The sequence below is a fragment of the Pistacia vera genome, unplaced genomic scaffold (genome assembly GCF_008641045.1).
Source record: "Pistacia vera cultivar Batoury unplaced genomic scaffold, PisVer_v2 Contig291, whole genome shotgun sequence".
Classification (NCBI taxonomy): Eukaryota; Viridiplantae; Streptophyta; class Magnoliopsida; order Sapindales; family Anacardiaceae; genus Pistacia; species Pistacia vera.
In genome coordinates, this window is record NW_022196103.1 from 169,062 (window position 1) to 185,318 (window position 16,257).

General features: G+C 36.2%; 4 protein-coding genes across 6 annotated transcripts; 2 read left to right on the top strand and 2 right to left on the bottom strand.

Annotated features, from left to right (window-relative positions):
- Window positions 1-2,525: 2,525 nt before the first annotated feature.
- LOC116134728 (BTB/POZ and TAZ domain-containing protein 1-like) lies at window positions 2,526-4,977 on the top strand. Its single transcript, XM_031420388.1, has 5 exons — window positions 2,526-2,749; window positions 2,864-2,997; window positions 3,264-3,567; window positions 3,666-3,982; window positions 4,773-4,977. The coding sequence occupies exons 1-5, from the start codon at window positions 2,609-2,611 to the stop codon at window positions 4,948-4,950; spliced, it is 1,074 nt and encodes a 357-aa protein (XP_031276248.1). The 5' UTR covers window positions 2,526-2,608; the 3' UTR covers window positions 4,951-4,977.
- A 2,877-nt stretch (window positions 4,978-7,854) lies between these two features.
- LOC116134729 (peptide methionine sulfoxide reductase-like) lies at window positions 7,855-10,890 on the top strand. 3 transcript variants are annotated; one of them, XR_004128796.1, is made up of 4 exons: window positions 7,855-8,293; window positions 9,111-9,369; window positions 10,175-10,291; window positions 10,768-10,890. XR_004128796.1 is itself a non-coding variant. In XM_031420390.1 (2 exons), exons 1-2 carry the CDS (start codon window positions 7,982-7,984, stop codon window positions 9,363-9,365), a joined length of 567 nt encoding a protein of 188 aa, XP_031276250.1. In that variant the 5' UTR covers window positions 7,856-7,981; the 3' UTR covers window positions 9,366-9,483. The 3 variants fall into 3 exon arrangements, 1 of the variants encoding a protein (XP_031276250.1); XR_004128795.1 differs by having other exon boundaries at window positions 10,185-10,291; XM_031420390.1 differs by lacking the exons at window positions 10,175-10,291; window positions 10,768-10,890 and having other exon boundaries at window positions 7,856-8,293; window positions 9,111-9,483.
- On the bottom strand, window positions 9,564-11,424 carry LOC116134727 (vignain). The gene is made up of 4 exons (XM_031420387.1): window positions 10,744-11,424; window positions 10,413-10,648; window positions 10,194-10,334; window positions 9,564-9,993 (listed from the first exon to the last, which is right to left on the bottom strand). The coding sequence occupies exons 1-4, from the start codon at window positions 11,189-11,191 to the stop codon at window positions 9,730-9,732; spliced, it is 1,089 nt and encodes a 362-aa protein (XP_031276247.1). The 5' UTR covers window positions 11,192-11,424; the 3' UTR covers window positions 9,564-9,729.
- Window positions 11,425-13,090: 1,666 nt separating this feature from the next.
- LOC116134724 (autophagy-related protein 16) lies at window positions 13,091-16,075 on the bottom strand. Its single transcript, XM_031420383.1, has 5 exons — window positions 15,950-16,075; window positions 15,665-15,791; window positions 15,393-15,574; window positions 15,115-15,310; window positions 13,091-14,385 (listed from the first exon to the last, which is right to left on the bottom strand). Coding segments are annotated over exons 1-5 (1,533 nt in total). The 5' UTR covers window positions 15,952-16,075; the 3' UTR covers window positions 13,091-13,359.
- Window positions 16,076-16,257: the final 182 nt, after the last annotated feature.

Consider the following 16,257-nt stretch of genomic DNA (forward strand, 5'->3'; position numbering starts at 1 on the left):
TCGTTGAGAGATGGTGGTCTGGGGATTAAAAGGATTCGAGATTGGAATAGGGCAGCTATTCTTAAGCATGTCTGGAGATTGCTTAGTGATCTCTCTTCTATTTGGTCCTCTTGGATTCGTTTGGTTCTGCTTCGCTATCAGTCATTTTGGCAAATTCGAGTTACCTCTTGGACTACATGGTCTTGGAGGAAGATCCTACTCAGCAGGGATTGGTGCCATGGTCTTATTGTGACTTCTATCAGTGATGGCAAAGACACCTTTTTATGGCAGGATTATTGGCTACTATAGGGGCTTTTATGTGATTTGTTTCCTTTCAAAACTTTGACTTCTATTAGTTTTCCATGGGACGCTTAGGTTTAAGATATTATTCGAGGTGGTTCGTGAGATTTTCCTTTGGGTAGTGTAGATCTTTAGTATATCTAGAACTCTGTTACAATGCAACCTTCAGTGGACCTTCCTGATCATTTTGTGTGGAAGGGTCACTCTTTTGGCAGATTCTCTATTGATTCAGCTTGGATTGTTTTACGGGATAGACGAGATGTGAACTTGATTCATCATCTGTTGTGGTTTCTAGGGCATGTTCCATGCCACTTCTTCATTTTATGGTTTGCTTCTTTTGGTCAGCTTCGCACTATGGATCGTTTCAGCTCTCATGGTGTCATTACATCTTCCATTGTCTTCTATGTAGGTCTGCTATAGAAACTCATGATCATCTATTTTTTAGCTGTGACTTCTCTAGTTATGTTTGGTGGGAGGTTATTGCCAGGACGCTCTTTGCATGACCTTTTTTTTTTTTTGGTTTCCTTTGTTCCAATGGGTTAGCTTGCATCTTAGGCGCAAAAGGGACTTTAACCACCTTATTCCACTGTTAGCCCTTTCAGTTACAATTATTTTCTGTGGTATGAACGAAATAATCATGTGTTCTATCATCATTGCAGCTCTCGTAGGGATATTGTATCGGCTATTTGTGATTCAATTTAGGTCAAGATTTTGGGTTTAGCACCCAGGTATGAGATCTCGGCCCAACTCCAGGTGATATGGAATTTACCTGATTAGATTTGTGGGGAGCCTACGTGCTCTTTTTATGCCGTTTGTCACTTTGTGGTTTTTCTATGTGTTTATTGACTGAGAGTTTTAGTCTTCGCTTGGGGAATGTCCCTCATATTTTTGTACAAAATTTTGCTTCTTTTATTTAATTCTTACCTTATCAAAAAAAAAAAAAAAAAAATCACAAGCTTAATCGCTGTCATATTTTTTTTTCTTATTGATGATCTGTAAGTTATATATAAGTTGAAAACAAGTTTTCGTTCACAATTTTATAATATAACTGTTGATACGTGATTTTGACACCAACAACTACGCACGTGCAAAGTATTAAGAAGTTACACGTGAGATGATTGTGAGATGTGTTTATGGTGCAGTGATGATGCTTGTTAGTTAGTGCGTAAATAACAAGTTAACAAGATAGATTTTCATAGTGGTTTGAATGTTATGAGCAAGTCCTACGTCCACTATGATTGTATTATGGTTTCCCTTGTGATCGCTAGTGAAGATTACAAAGAGAGCGATTTCTCGTGATTACAAGTGATTGAAGTTTTATAAGAAAAGATAAGAGAATCTCTTTCTAGTAGTGTATCTTTGTTATTTTTACCGTAAAAAATGTGTAAAATTGATCATGTTTTGAGGAGTGGAACTGCCTATTTATAATTTTTTCAGCTCAAAGTAATGAGTACATTTACAAATTACCTTAATTTGGTAAAAATCTTCTTTCATTCTGATTCCATGAGAGCTTTAACCTATATCCTTAAATTAAATGAAATTTCGGCAAATAGTTGCACAAAATGCCTCTGTGAGTCGGTTTAAAGATGAGACATTTATTATACTTTCTCTTCTTGCGCTTGGTGAACCCTGCTTGGTGGAGATGAATGCTAAGAGCTTATTAGTAGAAAAGTCTGCTGAGTCTTGATTAATGGAGATGATGTCAGCATATAAGTTAGGCGTAACAATAATTATAAACTTGATAACTTCTAAAATAAAATAATAATTACTTAAAAATATTGCATTGAACAAGTAAATAAATTAAAAATTGAAATCAAGAGGTTTGACCACCAATTACGTACGTAGATAAGTGTTTGTCGTGAAAGAATCTTTCTTAAACAAAATTGGAGGAACTTAAACCTACTTAATCACGAAATTTAAAATTCTATTAATTCAATTATTTATTTAAAAAAAAATAGCATCTGAAACCATATTTTTGACAAAATTGCTTAATTATATAAAACTATGAACTAAATAAAATTATTTGGCAACTCATTCCATAAATGTTTGTTATGAAAAAGATAAAAGAATTAAATAAAATTTAGGAAATTCAGAAGAATTATAGGTCAGCGCGTACGAACCTGTGGAAACTGTGTGGTAGATTTAGAGAAAGTTAGTAACATTTTAACTATTCCATTCCGTCGTTATACCCTTAAAGAACCGCTTTTTCTCCATTAAGCTGTCTATAAAACTGAGGCCACCAAACTCATTCGCCTCGCACAAACACAACACTCAACGAATAACTCATTTCATTCTATTATTCTTTCTTTCCCTCCCTTCCTCTCTTTCAATGGAAGAACCTCTACGCGCAACAACTATCTCCTGCGATCTTCATCTCACTACACTCACCAAACAAACCGTCTTTTACGAACCCGATTTCGAAATTCTCACTTCCGATGGCCTTCGCATCCCAGTTCACGCCGCCATCCTGGTATGGTTATTTATCTTTTCTAACACTTTCTGTTTATTCTACTCAACATTGCTGCTTATTGCATTTTTGCTTTTAAAGATATGATTTTTTCTTCTCTTGCATGGTGAAATTCAGGGATCAGCGTCACCGGTGTTGGAGAACATCATTGAAGGGCCACCTAAGCAACGGAGATCCGAGAAAGTCATTCCGATTCTCGGCGTTCCTTCTGGTGCCGTTTCCTCTTTTGTTGGATTTCTGTACACGTCCAGGTGATTACCTTTTAATCTCTGCCGTTCATTTTGTTTCATATTTTGCACGTGGTTTTAATCCAACGGCTTTAAGCTCTTTGGTCGAACTCGACGGCGTTAAGAATCATTATTTAGAAAATTTGACAAACCTTTGAATTACACGTGGCATGTTCTAACCATGTAAGCTGGTCGGCTGAGTAACCAGTAAAAATCTAGGACCAGACGACCAATATTGATTACTTGTAGATTTTTTTATATGACTTAAATTTCCCTGGCGTGTGGCGCAGGTGCACCGAGGAGCAGATAGGGAAATACAGCATCCACCTCCTGGCTTTATCACACGTCTACTTGGTGCCGCGGCTGAAGCAGCGATGCACAAAGGGTTTAAGTGGACGGCTGACGATAGAGAATGTGGTGGACGTGCTTCAACTCGCCAGGCTTTGCGATGCACCAGATCTTTCCCTCAAATGTATGAAGTTTATTGCCAGCCGGTTCAAGGCTGTTGAGAAGACTGAAGGTTGGAAATTTATGCAAGATCACGATCCATGGCTGGAGCTTCAGATTCTTCAATTCATGGATGAAGCTGAATTGGTAAATTACTCTTGTTACCCTTCTTCTAATTTTTACCGTTAGTGAAAAAAACCATTATACGTGTTTATTTAATTTAATTTTACAAAATGTGATTTCAGAGAAGGAAGAGGTCAAGAAGGCACAGAGAGGAACAGAGTTTGTATTTACAGCTAAGCGAGGCAATGGAATGCTTGGAGCACATATGCACAGAAGGATGCACCAGTGTGGGGCCATATGACATGGAGCCCACCAAATGCAGGGGCCCTTGCAGTAAATTCGGCACGTGTCAAGGTCTGCAGCTGTTGATCCGGCACTTTGGGACATGTAAGAGGAGGGTAAGCGGAGGGTGCTTGCGGTGCAAGCGGACGTGGCAGCTCCTTAGACTTCACTCATTAATGTGTGAGCAATCTGATTCTTGCAGGGTTCCTCTTTGCAGGTGATTAATCCCTTTCACCCAACTTTACTTATCTTCCAATGGTTAATTATCATGATGTTAACAGAAACTGTAATTTTTTCATATGCTGATAACTGGATTTCTCTTTATGTTTAATGGTTCAATTTTATCAAGTTGACGCTTTTGAAACAATCGGGTCCTAGGATTTGAAGTCTGATATTAAGTAATAGAGTAACAGTTTACATAGATAAACTGATAATTAGGAGAGATTTAAAAAGTGCTGGACCCAATTTGTCGTTCTTATCCTTATTTTGACTATATCCTATAGATCACTCATTTATTTTGATATTTCCAAAAACTAAGCTGCTGGCATGGTCCTGTGCCTTTCATTAGGTCTTAAAAATGGCAATTGCATAATTTATCTTTGATCTTTTCATGGTAGTCCCACTCGTAGATGGTGATGCTTCACACAGACCAACGAGAGTTGGTAGTGAGCATTTCACTAATGATGTTGATTAGATTGTTATAGGAATGAATGGACTGCCATAACGCAATAATTTATAAAAGACAAGCCAGGAGGTCTTGTTAATGTGACCTTTCAAAATATTGTTTATATTTCATTTTTGTTTTAGCCTGGGCCTAAAGATAAAATATCTCCAGCCTCTCGTAAGTTCCCTTGAAAGGGATAGGTCTCACCTTCTAGTTGTGCTCTTACAAATATATATATATCTAATCAAGTGGATCCCCTTTTTCATGTCTTTTTCTGGTGCGATAGGGACAATTGTTTCCGGTAGAAAAAATCATTAAAATTGTCATTTTTGTAATGTGACAGGCAATTCAAGTTGAGAGCACAAGTGGAGAAAAAGAGTGATGATACTCGGTGGAGGCTTCTGGTGAGGAAGGTTGTATCAGCCAGAACTATATCTTCCTTGTCTTTGCACAAGAGAAAGAGAATGGAAGAATCACAGCGGACAATGAGTGATCATGGAATGAGAAACTTCAAGTTATGATCATAAGTCATTACAGTGTTTCAGTTCTTTCATTTATATGGGAATAGTGTCGAGTCGCTTGTAAATTAGAGTGAGTTTGTATTTTCAGTTTGATTATATTTGAAATAATCAAATGTGGTAAGAGTGGAAAAGCTTGTATGTCGGAGTGTGGCTGTTTGTAATGCTTGATCTCCCCAATATATGAAAGTTTCTTATAACCTGGCTGAATCTTCTTTTTAACTTTCATATATTCATCTACTAAGTTTTTCTTGAGAGTTCATGAAACTTCTTTTTGCTCTTTTATCGCTAGGCCACCCAATGATAGTTATTCATTTACAAGTTGTCAAACTTGAATACATAATCCACATGGTTGAAACTTGAAAACAAAAGTGAAAATTAGACTTGGGGAATTTTTTTTTTTTCTGGGTACATTGTGTCATTTCTAATAACTATTCTTTCTGCCCCATTAAGAACTCAATGGAGCCTCCAGCACAAAACAAGAGTAATCGGAGACCTCCACAGGTGAAGTAAAAAAAAGTAGCAATTATGAAAAAGTCCTAGCTAACTCACACATGATGTATACTTTTGTCTATTTGGTCTGATTACTTGTTCCAGCATAATTTTCTGAAGTGAGCTTTGCACTAGCTGTCGGGCTTAAATTAATCTTAATTAGAAAAAGCATAACCTTTTATAAATTAATCATCTTTTCTAGAAGTCTGGTGAAAGCTTCTCCTCAGCTAGGGAAAATCTTTCTGAAATTTGACTTATGTGTCGGTTTAGATTGAATAACAATTATTGTTTCTTCCACCTCGGAAACCTAGGTGGTGAAGATGCTTTGCTCCTAAAAACGTGCTACACACCACATGTTTAGTGACTATGCAAATGGAGTATGAGCTCTTGCCATGCGTTTTGTGACTATGCATCTGTCAAGGTCGCGTGTCATCTAATTTACAACGTTACCATAGGTTACTTCATCAATAAGGTTTAAGACTGAATTGTCATCTAGTTTGCTTGTCATCTCATGAGAGGGCTATATCAGTAGTAAGTTTTCAATAAGAACGATTTGTTAGGTCACGTGTCATGCAATGAGAGAATTACTTCATAAGCAAGTTCGCTTATGCAGCAGAATAAATATGGGTCCTTTCAACCCAAAGAAGAGATCCATAATTTCATTTTCCTCAATAGCTAGGAGCAATTATCTCATTTGAGAGTAAATAGTCTTTTATAAACACACCAAAAACACACAAGAAAAGTAATAAGATAATAGTGGATGGAGGATTTGCACTTTGCATTCGATTCATTTTAAAAGTTCTTTTGTTTACTTTTTATTTATTTTCACGCTTTATTATAGTTTTTTTCATTGGTTCAACATCATATTTTCAATTTTTAATACACTCTTGCGCGAACTTCCCTGAAGGCTCTCGCGCATTTATCGTTAGTATGAGAAATCGTAACAACACACATATTCTTTGATTCAGAAGGCTTCAACCAGCGGGGGAAAAAAATGTTGGCCAGTGGCCACTTAATGATGGTGAAACCAAACTAGACAATTGTATTTGTAGTCATATTTGATTATTTTGCATCCTAAAATTGACCCATTGTAAAGTATTTAATTTCATATTTTTCTCATTAATAGCTTCCCGAATCCAATACCCCATTTCATTTACTTAATCAGATTGAGCATGACTTAAAAGGCTGCTCTGCTTCTGCCTTCAGAAACTTCATAATCCTTTTACATGATAGTGTGTGATATGCAATCATCTTTGTTAAGAAAGTATAGTCAGGTGGGATCGTGCTTAGTGACTGTATATTTCATTTACAAATATTTCTTTCTTCAACGGCCTGAAAACTCTTGCATGTGTAAAAAGAAACTGCTGTTTCATATATATTATTGTGTTTCTACGAGGGCATATCAAATTAAAGTTATGATGGCAAATTTTTCCAGCTAATGACTGGAATATTGGTCTCTCTTATGTGAAAATTGTAAAAGTTGGTCTGGAATATTGGTCTCTCTTATGTGAAAATTGTAAAAGTTAGTCCGGAATATTGGTCTCTCTTATGTGAAAATTGTAAAAGTTGGTCTGGAAAAGGTCACTATGTGGTGGTGAGATGCTCAATGTGTTTAAGAAAAAGGCATAATATTGCAGTTCTTGGAGACGGCACTTCAACAACAAGGAATCCCATCTTGGCCCTACTTAAATCTTCTCTTGTTTCCATAGCAGATTCAATTCTTAAAAGGCATGCCAACACTCAACACGAGGTTGAGAAATTCAGAGAGGGTCCTAAAACATCATGACTTTCAAAGGTACCTTCTTCTTCGCAGAAAAGGCTTTCAGGGCTGCAACTTGCAGGTCCACTGAACACTAAATACCAGAGAGAGAGATCATTTGACACTTTTTTACTTTATAAATTTAGCACTAACAGCCCATCAAATGCTTTGTTGTTTAAGCCTTAACCAGCAGAAAAATGACCCACCTATTAACAATCCCACACTCTTTTTCAAGCATTCTGATTCCTAGGATTAAGGCCAAAAGTTTATGACCTGGCTACAGTATTAAATTAATTCAATTGAATTGATAAGCATGGACATCGTAATCATATAGATTGTGTCACGGCTAAAGACATGAAAATGTCTTGCTGCATAAATATAATATGATAAACTTCAAAATCGTATTCCCCACACAAGCCACAAAGACTAGAGTTGTTTTATTCGTATAATATCCAACCAATTTTCTTTTTTCTTATCTGTAACTCATTATGGTCAAAGCCTCTATCGGCCTTTTCAGTATTGGGTTGTAGAGCGGCTACAGCCCAACCCAATGAACCCAAGCCCGATGTAAACGTAACAATGTCGAAATCTAAACTTTGTAACCTGACGTCACAAGTGATTGAGAAGATTCATTTGAATTGTGCGAATAATGAACAGTACTCATGATTCAGTTCAGATTCATCACACTTACTCTTCGCTCTTCCCTCTTCTTATAAAAGGGGTCACATATTCACTATAACTATTGCAGAACCAATTACCATCAACGCTAACGGGATTTTGAAAATGGCAGCCAACAACCCAGCTCTGGAACCGGATCAAGACCATCCCGAAAACCCGGCACATGAATTTGCCCAGTTCGGAGCGGGGTGCTTCTGGGGAGTGGAACTAGCGTTTCAGCGAGTGGTGGGTGTAGTGAAGACTGAAGTTGGGTATTCTCAAGGCCACGTTCCGGATCCAAATTACAGACTTGTGTGCTCTAGAACAACCAACCATGTGGAGGTGATTCGGGTTCAGTTTGACCCGCAAGTTTGCCCGTATACAAATCTCCTCTCTGTTTTTTGGGGCCGTCATGACCCTACAACCCTCAACCGCCAGGTATGTTATCATTGCACCTTGAATTTTAACTTTATTCTTTGCTTAATATATAGTCTCATTAATAATGCAAGATTGGAGAAAGGAAGTGTATTTATAATAATGAATTTTTTATTGAGGATTTTGATAACGATACAGGAAGCAATAAATTAAACTCTGGAAATCTCAAAGTTCAATCAATTGAAGAGTATAGATACTGTTTAATAATACTGATGACTCATAAGATAAAAGGATAATGTTTAATGAATGACAGAATATTGAAATCTTTCTGTAGAAATCGGGAAATTGACTCATCGAGTCTATCAATTTTTTTTTTTTGAATAACTTGTGGTGTAAACCTAATTCAACTAATTGACTTACACCAATTTGATGACATCCGCTGCAGCGGATGCCATCGAACCTTATTGTTGTTGACTGTCCAACCATTGCCAATCAATTGAAGTTGTTTTCTAATTTATCTTAGTTATTCATAAAATGATAATTTATTTAATATATATAATGTTTATTAAAAATTGATCAAAATATAGTTTTATATTTATGAAAATATTAAAAAATAAATTTCTTTTTTTATCTTTACATATGTAACAACAATCTGAAAACCCAATTGATCAAACACATATCTACAGTTTTTGAAGTTCACAACAATTTTAAAATGAGATTTATAGAACATACTTTCATTTATTTTTAAGCTAATTATTTCAAAGTTAGAGTGATTACATTCAAGGAAATAACAATCCCAGACTGGTAGGATCAATATTAGAATCTAAACTTGAGTTATGCTGTTGGCTCTTTCCAAGTACTTTGATGATTGATGTGTCAGGGTGGTGATGTGGGTGCGCAATATAGATCAGGAATCTACTATTACAATGAGACCCAGGCTCGTTTAGCCCGAGAGTCCATGGAAGTTAAGCAGTTGGAGCTCAAGGATAGGAAGATTGTCACTGAAATTCTTCCTGCAAAGAGATTTTACAGAGCAGAAGAATATCATCAGCAGTATCTGGAAAAGGGAGGAGGTAAAGGACTCAAACAATCAGCTGAAAAGGGTTGCAATGATCCCATCAGATGTAATGGTTGACAAAGTATGTTTTTTAACCTTTTATCTCCACTTATTGCACAATAAGGAGCTTTGTTGTTCGGTGTATTCATGGATGAATTGCATTATTATATGAATAAGTTGCCTCAGTTTATGATTCCCTGGTCTTGGATTATTTTTTAAATTGATTTTTCTATTCCCATTTACGAAACTGTTCTTACTGATACCTAGCATTCAATCTGAGAAAAACATTATTCATTGATGAAGTTGTTACTGATACATAGCATTAAAATCTGAGAAAAAACATATTGATGAATCGTGATGCCATGAGGCATGCAACTTTTATCACAGAAGATATAAATAGCTAAAGGTTGAGAGCAGAGCTCAAGACAATGGTGAACATGAATTAGAGTTCATCTTTTAGAGAATGTGAAGGTCCAATTGGGTTAGTTGAAGATTTCTTAATGGGATATGAAGCCTCCATAGCTATGCCACACAGTCCCTCTTTGCTCGAGATGCCTCGCTGCATTCTTATGTAACCCTTCTCTCCCCATTCAGGTCCCCAAGAGTTCCTCACAATCCAATACTTGGTTCCATCAAGTGTAATTCCATAACCCACAACTGCAACACCATGGTCCAACTCTGTGCCACATTTTCCTGTAAATACACCCTGCAAACAAATTCAAACATATTGAAAGGCAATCTAGTTAGTTGTTCAAATTTAAGAGTGTTTTATTTGATGTATTATTGAGGACTATATTAAAATCAGTTTGCTTCCCACGAGAGCAGTGCAAGTAAAAAATTGTTGTGAATGAAATTTTATCAAGTTGATTGGGTGTTTATAATTCAAGAGTGATTCAGGATCTTTACCTCAGAATAGAACTGGAAATCTGAACCCCCAGCATCAATAGCCACTGCAACTGGCTGGTTTGCAACAGCTTTAAGCAATGCATCCTCATCATTAGCAGGTACATTCTCATGCCCATCAATTGACACTGCAGGAGAATTCTCCTACAAATCGATTGAATATAGTTTTATTATTTCGCCATCATCAAAAAAATAAATGCTTAAATCCAGTAAAATTTGTACCTTTGCAACATCACAAGTTCCATCATTAGCTTGGTAAGGATAATTACTCTCTGTTGTTATGCCTCCCTTTTTCGTGATGAACTCAAATGCCAAATCCATTAGCCCTCCATTACATCCTTGGTTTTCAGAAGTGTCACAATCTACCAGCTCTTGCTCAGACAACGACACAAGCTTATTTGTCTTAATATGATTAATACCTTCAACTGCTGCAATTGTTGAAAATGCCCAACAACTTCCTATAACATATCAAAAAACATGAAACTTTTATATCGCTTTTAGTTGAGTGTAATGGTCACAATAACAAGATTATAGAAATAGAAAATGATGTTACCGCATTTGCCTTGGTCCTTTACAGGGTTGACAGAGCCTTTTTTTCTCCAATCAACAGACGGTGGGACAAGATCTACCTTCTCATACATGAAGCTCCCGTTACCTCTTGGCGCCCCTTGGAACATTCTGTGATGCTTAACGTTGGAGCCGGAGTAAGTATTTCTGAATTCATGGTTAGTCAAGTCCGCAAACTTGTTCAACTTCAACTTATAAGGCTTGTCCATCTTATTAGTATTGTGGACATGCATAACATTATGCTTGAACACATTAAATCGCTTATTTTTCTCATCAAAACTTCTGGAAACTGTGTGATGGCTCCTCCATCTCTCGTACAAATCCCACAAGCTTTCCTCAGACTCCAACTCCTTTTCATGGAAATCGAAACTTTGAGCAATGCCAAGAGCCAGAGCCAATAAAAGAACAACTAAGAAAAGCTTCTTCATTTTCATTCACTAAGATGTTTGAACACAAAATGATATGAAGTTGGAGAAGTTGAGAAGTGGTTTATATGGAGGAATGAGAAAGTGACAAGATAATATAACAAATAAAGATGAAGAAAACAAAGAGATAATGAATGAAGAAGTTACAAATTCCTTGTGGGAATGAACAAGCTATAATAATGTAGAAAGGAATAAAAATGGGGTTGTTAGTAATGGAGAAGAAGCTGTAGAGATTGTTCTCACATCTATTAGCAAGTTAGTTAGTTTGAGTTGCTTATAGACAGAAGAAATGAAGAAGTGGGTTTTTTTTTTTTTTTTTATATTTTTGAAGAGTCAGTTAGCTAGGTGTTAACATAGAAAACTTGTGGAGGCTTAATGGTGTGATCATTCCATGGAAAACACGTTATCACATAAATCATAAATAAGGGAGAAAAGGAAGAAAAACAAGTGACGTCCATGGAGGTTTTGTTTTTGCCACGATGTTTCAGCTAGTGCCTAGTGGGAAAAACTGCATTTTATGCCTTTAACTGAAACAAAAAGGCTTTTACATTGAAATCGGTTTTGAAGGATAAGTTTTAAGGATTTCTATATATTATAATTGTATAACTGTATTTATATATAAATTTCATATATTAGGCCTCATGTTTGTGAATTCCCCGAAATACTAGCTAATAATATTTAGCTGGCCTTATAAGCTCAAGACTTAGGTTTATCAGATATAAAATATAACAATAATAACATACATGTCCTATATCAATAGTAAGAAAAGAATGTAGATAGAGGTTAAGTGATTGGTCCAAACATAGTAAAGTAAAATTGACTAGGGGTAGGGAGTCCAAGTTATTACTTAGAGGACTATTGTAGCGTGATAAATGGGTGACTGCTCATTTCCACGTTACAACTTACAACATACATGCCCATTTTTAGCATATTTTGATATATGTATAGCAATTTCTTGCTACTTAAGCAGAATAAAAAAAGAAGCGATGCCCATATGTCATGAAAATTAATGGTGCCGTGCCTTAATTGTTTTAAAACAATAATTCCCACTTTTATAAGTTTGTTCAACCCTCCAAAACGCACCCAATTCCTACGCGTAATAAATCATTGGGCCACGAAACAAGAGCATAATTTGAAAAAAGTTATATTGTGAATTGACGTTCACAAATTGATATTAATTAACAAAACAGAAAACTATTTTAAGTACTTATAATATTTTTCCTTGATTGGGTTGTTTCAATCCAATTCATTTTCATATTCTCTTCTGGTGTCATGGATTATTTAAGTCAAATATAATTCTTTTAAGCAAAACTTCATTAAAGAGATTTTTTTTAGAAAATTGAATTTATTAAAAGCTGTTACACGTTGTGTAAAACAAAAAGCTCTTCTAAATAGTTGATAAAAAGATAAAGATATGAAAGAAAGAATGTAGATAGTTAAGTTATTCAATTAGAATACCAAGAAAATATAATCCAACAAAATGTATACAATAGAGTACGTGAGCCGTGAAATATCAACAATAAGAAACCAATAAAGATTGGTTTACAACCCAATCTTACAAACTTTTACTCACAACCTCAACATGATAACTCGTAATTGGATAGGTGAAATTCACTACAAGCTAACTAATAGCTTGCGAGATTGAATTGTAACTTATAAGTGTAGTATTGCCCACAAGAAACATTATTGATCGTGGGAAGTAAAAATATTGCAATGATTGTTGTGGGTATACTACATTACCACTTATCAAGGCAATTAATAAGTAATTACAAAGTCTTAAAAGAAACTTCCATTACGTCTACTTCAACTCAAGCTTCACATTGTACTTGGTTTAAGTAATGAAATGAAATAAAACCGCCAGAAAACAATACAAGCAATTGAATAGTGCATTTACACAAATAAAGAATCGGACAAATTCCTTCTATCAAGTAAGACAATAGCTTGTAATTCATCAACATACCCGCCTATTTACGCAGGCAGAACCCAACTTTTTACTTGTTTTCCCAATTGTAACACATTATTGCCCACTATATACTAACACTGCTCACCTGCTCTTACCCAAAATCAAATGTCTAGTATTATATTCAACGTCAAGAATCTTTTGAATGGTTGATAATAAAATCAGGAACCTGAATAATCGTTTCAGTTTCGACATATTTACACGTGTAATAGAACTATCATGTCCAAATACAAACAATTCCATTCTTGTCAGCGGATGCTAGAGGTTTCCCGAGGCCACTCCACGAACAACACAGAACTGGGGCACTGTGTTCCTTCAGAGTGTTGACTATATCAGCTTTCGATATCGACCAGATACATACAGATCCATCAGCTGAGCCAGCAGCAACATAGTTCTCATGTGGACTGATGCAGGATCTGCTCCAATTAGATGCCACTCGATTTCCAGTTGCTCTTAATGAGCGACAAACTTCCAGAGACCGAATATCAAATAAATTGTGCATGTTGTCTCGTCCACTAGTCAATACTACGTTTCCTCCTCTAGACAGAGAGATAGATGTGACAGCTGCAGGTGCGTGTGCAGCAACTTCACTAAGCAGCTTTCCCGTCTGAATATCCCATAAACGCAAATTCCCGTCAACATGACCAGAAAATATGGTTTGTCCATCCATGCTGAATGCAAGAGCATTGCAGTTGCTGTGGAAAATGATGGTGTTGACACAATAACCTTTCTGCAAATCCCAAACTTTTATTGTGCGATCATAAGCTGCACTCACAACGTGACGGCTTGAAATTTTACTCACATCTACAGCACACACTTTATCTGCATGACCAGTGAGACTATGACGAACACGCCCAGAGTAGACATCCCATACATATAAGTTGTTCGAGCTACTTGCTGCAATGACAGATCTATTATCATGGGTAATAGAAAGATCAAGAACAGAGCCGAGGCAACCATAAAGGGTATTACTTAGAGATCCAGTGTTTGTGTCCCACAGTTTGATTGACTTGTCCTGTCCCCCACTAATCAATCTGTCAGAGTTGTACTCAAACAATATGGATGCACAGCCACCGTTGTGGGCATTGATCTTGTGTTTGCATGCAGAAGAAACAGTTGAGTCCATAAAGTCCTCAGCACCTTCTTCACTTCGGCGGACAACACCATCTACTTGCTGCTTCGCAAGATTCTCCAGTCCACTGGCCTTGTGCCGTTCCATCAAATCTTCATAAAGCGCATTTGCCTACAACAATGAAAGAAAATTCAATTTAAATAATTACTAAAGTAGTTAAGAAGGTAGAATATACAGTGCTTTCCAAATTCTGCAATAGGGTACATATTTCAGATGAAAATAGATAGAAACTAAAACAAATTCCAACACTAAAGCAAAATATACAATTCAAAGTCTGAGAAATGCACGTAATTTAAAAATAATGTTGTCAATGCACCTTCCCCCTGTCAAATATTCATAAAAGTGTATTTAGTTGTAATAATTAAATTGTAACTTATCTACAAAAGAGAAGTTGCAAACCCCGGATAAAAGGAGGCATATAGATTGCATCTCCCAATAATTTAACAAGAGCAAACGAAGGTAGCCCCAGAACACTATATACAAAACAAAACCAAGAAGAAGTCAGAAGACCACCATCTCCTCTCTGAAACCAAACACATGATCACAGTACTGCTCAATATAATCTTAACAAAATATAGTAAATACAGATTTTATTTATTGCTTAAAGATTGGTGGAGAAAATAGAGTGCATGTGTGTGTCCAAACAATGGGCATACAATCCTCTGGAATCTGCTTACACCTAAATGACACAGATATAAACATTAAAAATTATATATACATGTCATTGCAATTACTTGGAATAATATCCCAGGTCCCTTGTTAAAACAACTAAATAGCGTTAGTATGAAACTACAGCACATCCAATACCTCCATTTTAATCAGGACAAGAATATCAAATACCTCGTTTAGCCGTTCAGCATCCTGCATCTTTTGCAGCATCAATCGATCAACCAACATCTTATTTTCAGCCTCTGCATCCTTAGCTTTAATGGTCATTTTTTCTAGTTGTGCTCGGATTTCCTTGTTCTCCGCCATAACTAATTCTAGAGCTGTAATCTTTTCTTCCAAATCCGTCTTCAATTGAGAACATTCATCCCTACAATTCATAAATTTAGTCTCATGTTAAAATCCACCTAGCTGGTAAGCAAAGAATAAAACAAAGAGGAAAAACACACAACCTTATTTTCCCCAATTCCTCCTGTAGAGAATTAATTTGTGATTCTTTCTCTTGTAACAAATTTTTAGAAGCTCTGGACTCGGCTACTTCAACCACAAGTTGCTCCGACAACCTAGATTGGGCTTTGTAACATTGCTGAAGTTCCGTTTCCAGATTTTCAGCTTTCTCTTTCCATTCTGACCCCTTTATTAACATCACATAACTAACTCAATAACAATATTATCGTTAACAAACTGAAATTACAAAAAGAGATGCACTATAATCATGAAAGACCTGAGAAATTATGGGCCGAGAAAGAGCGATAATAGCGGGAGCATGAGCGCCTTCTTCAACCAAATGCCGTTTCCGCAGCGCCTTCAAAGCGTGCGTTATAGCTTCCTTCGCAATTTCTTCTTGTGACCTGAAATCATAATTTGTACATTAATCTTATCGTTACTGATTCATCAAATTCCAGTTAAAAGCTTAAATAGTAGACAATGCATTCTTTCTCTTCCTTTCTTTTCTCGGGAACCAAACAAAATAAACAGCGAAATAAAAGTGCTCGATTATAACACATACATATTGATCCAATCCGATTGTTAATTTGAGATGTTGTTTCAAATTGGGCTTTGCCCGGAGACAGGTCCTGTCGTTAAGTCGACTCGACGGAAGAAGATTGAAGATCAAAGAGTATTTCTGGAAAATTTTACAAAGAGAAATTATATTTATCTAAAGAGTCATCTCACAACCCGACCCGTTTACTTTGCGAGCTGGAGGGTCGGGCCTCCTTCCGGGTCGGTAATTACGGATCATTAAAAAAAAAAAAAAAAAAAAATCTGAAAGCTCCAATCCGCGTTTATAATTAGTGATTAATGAAAAACAAAATT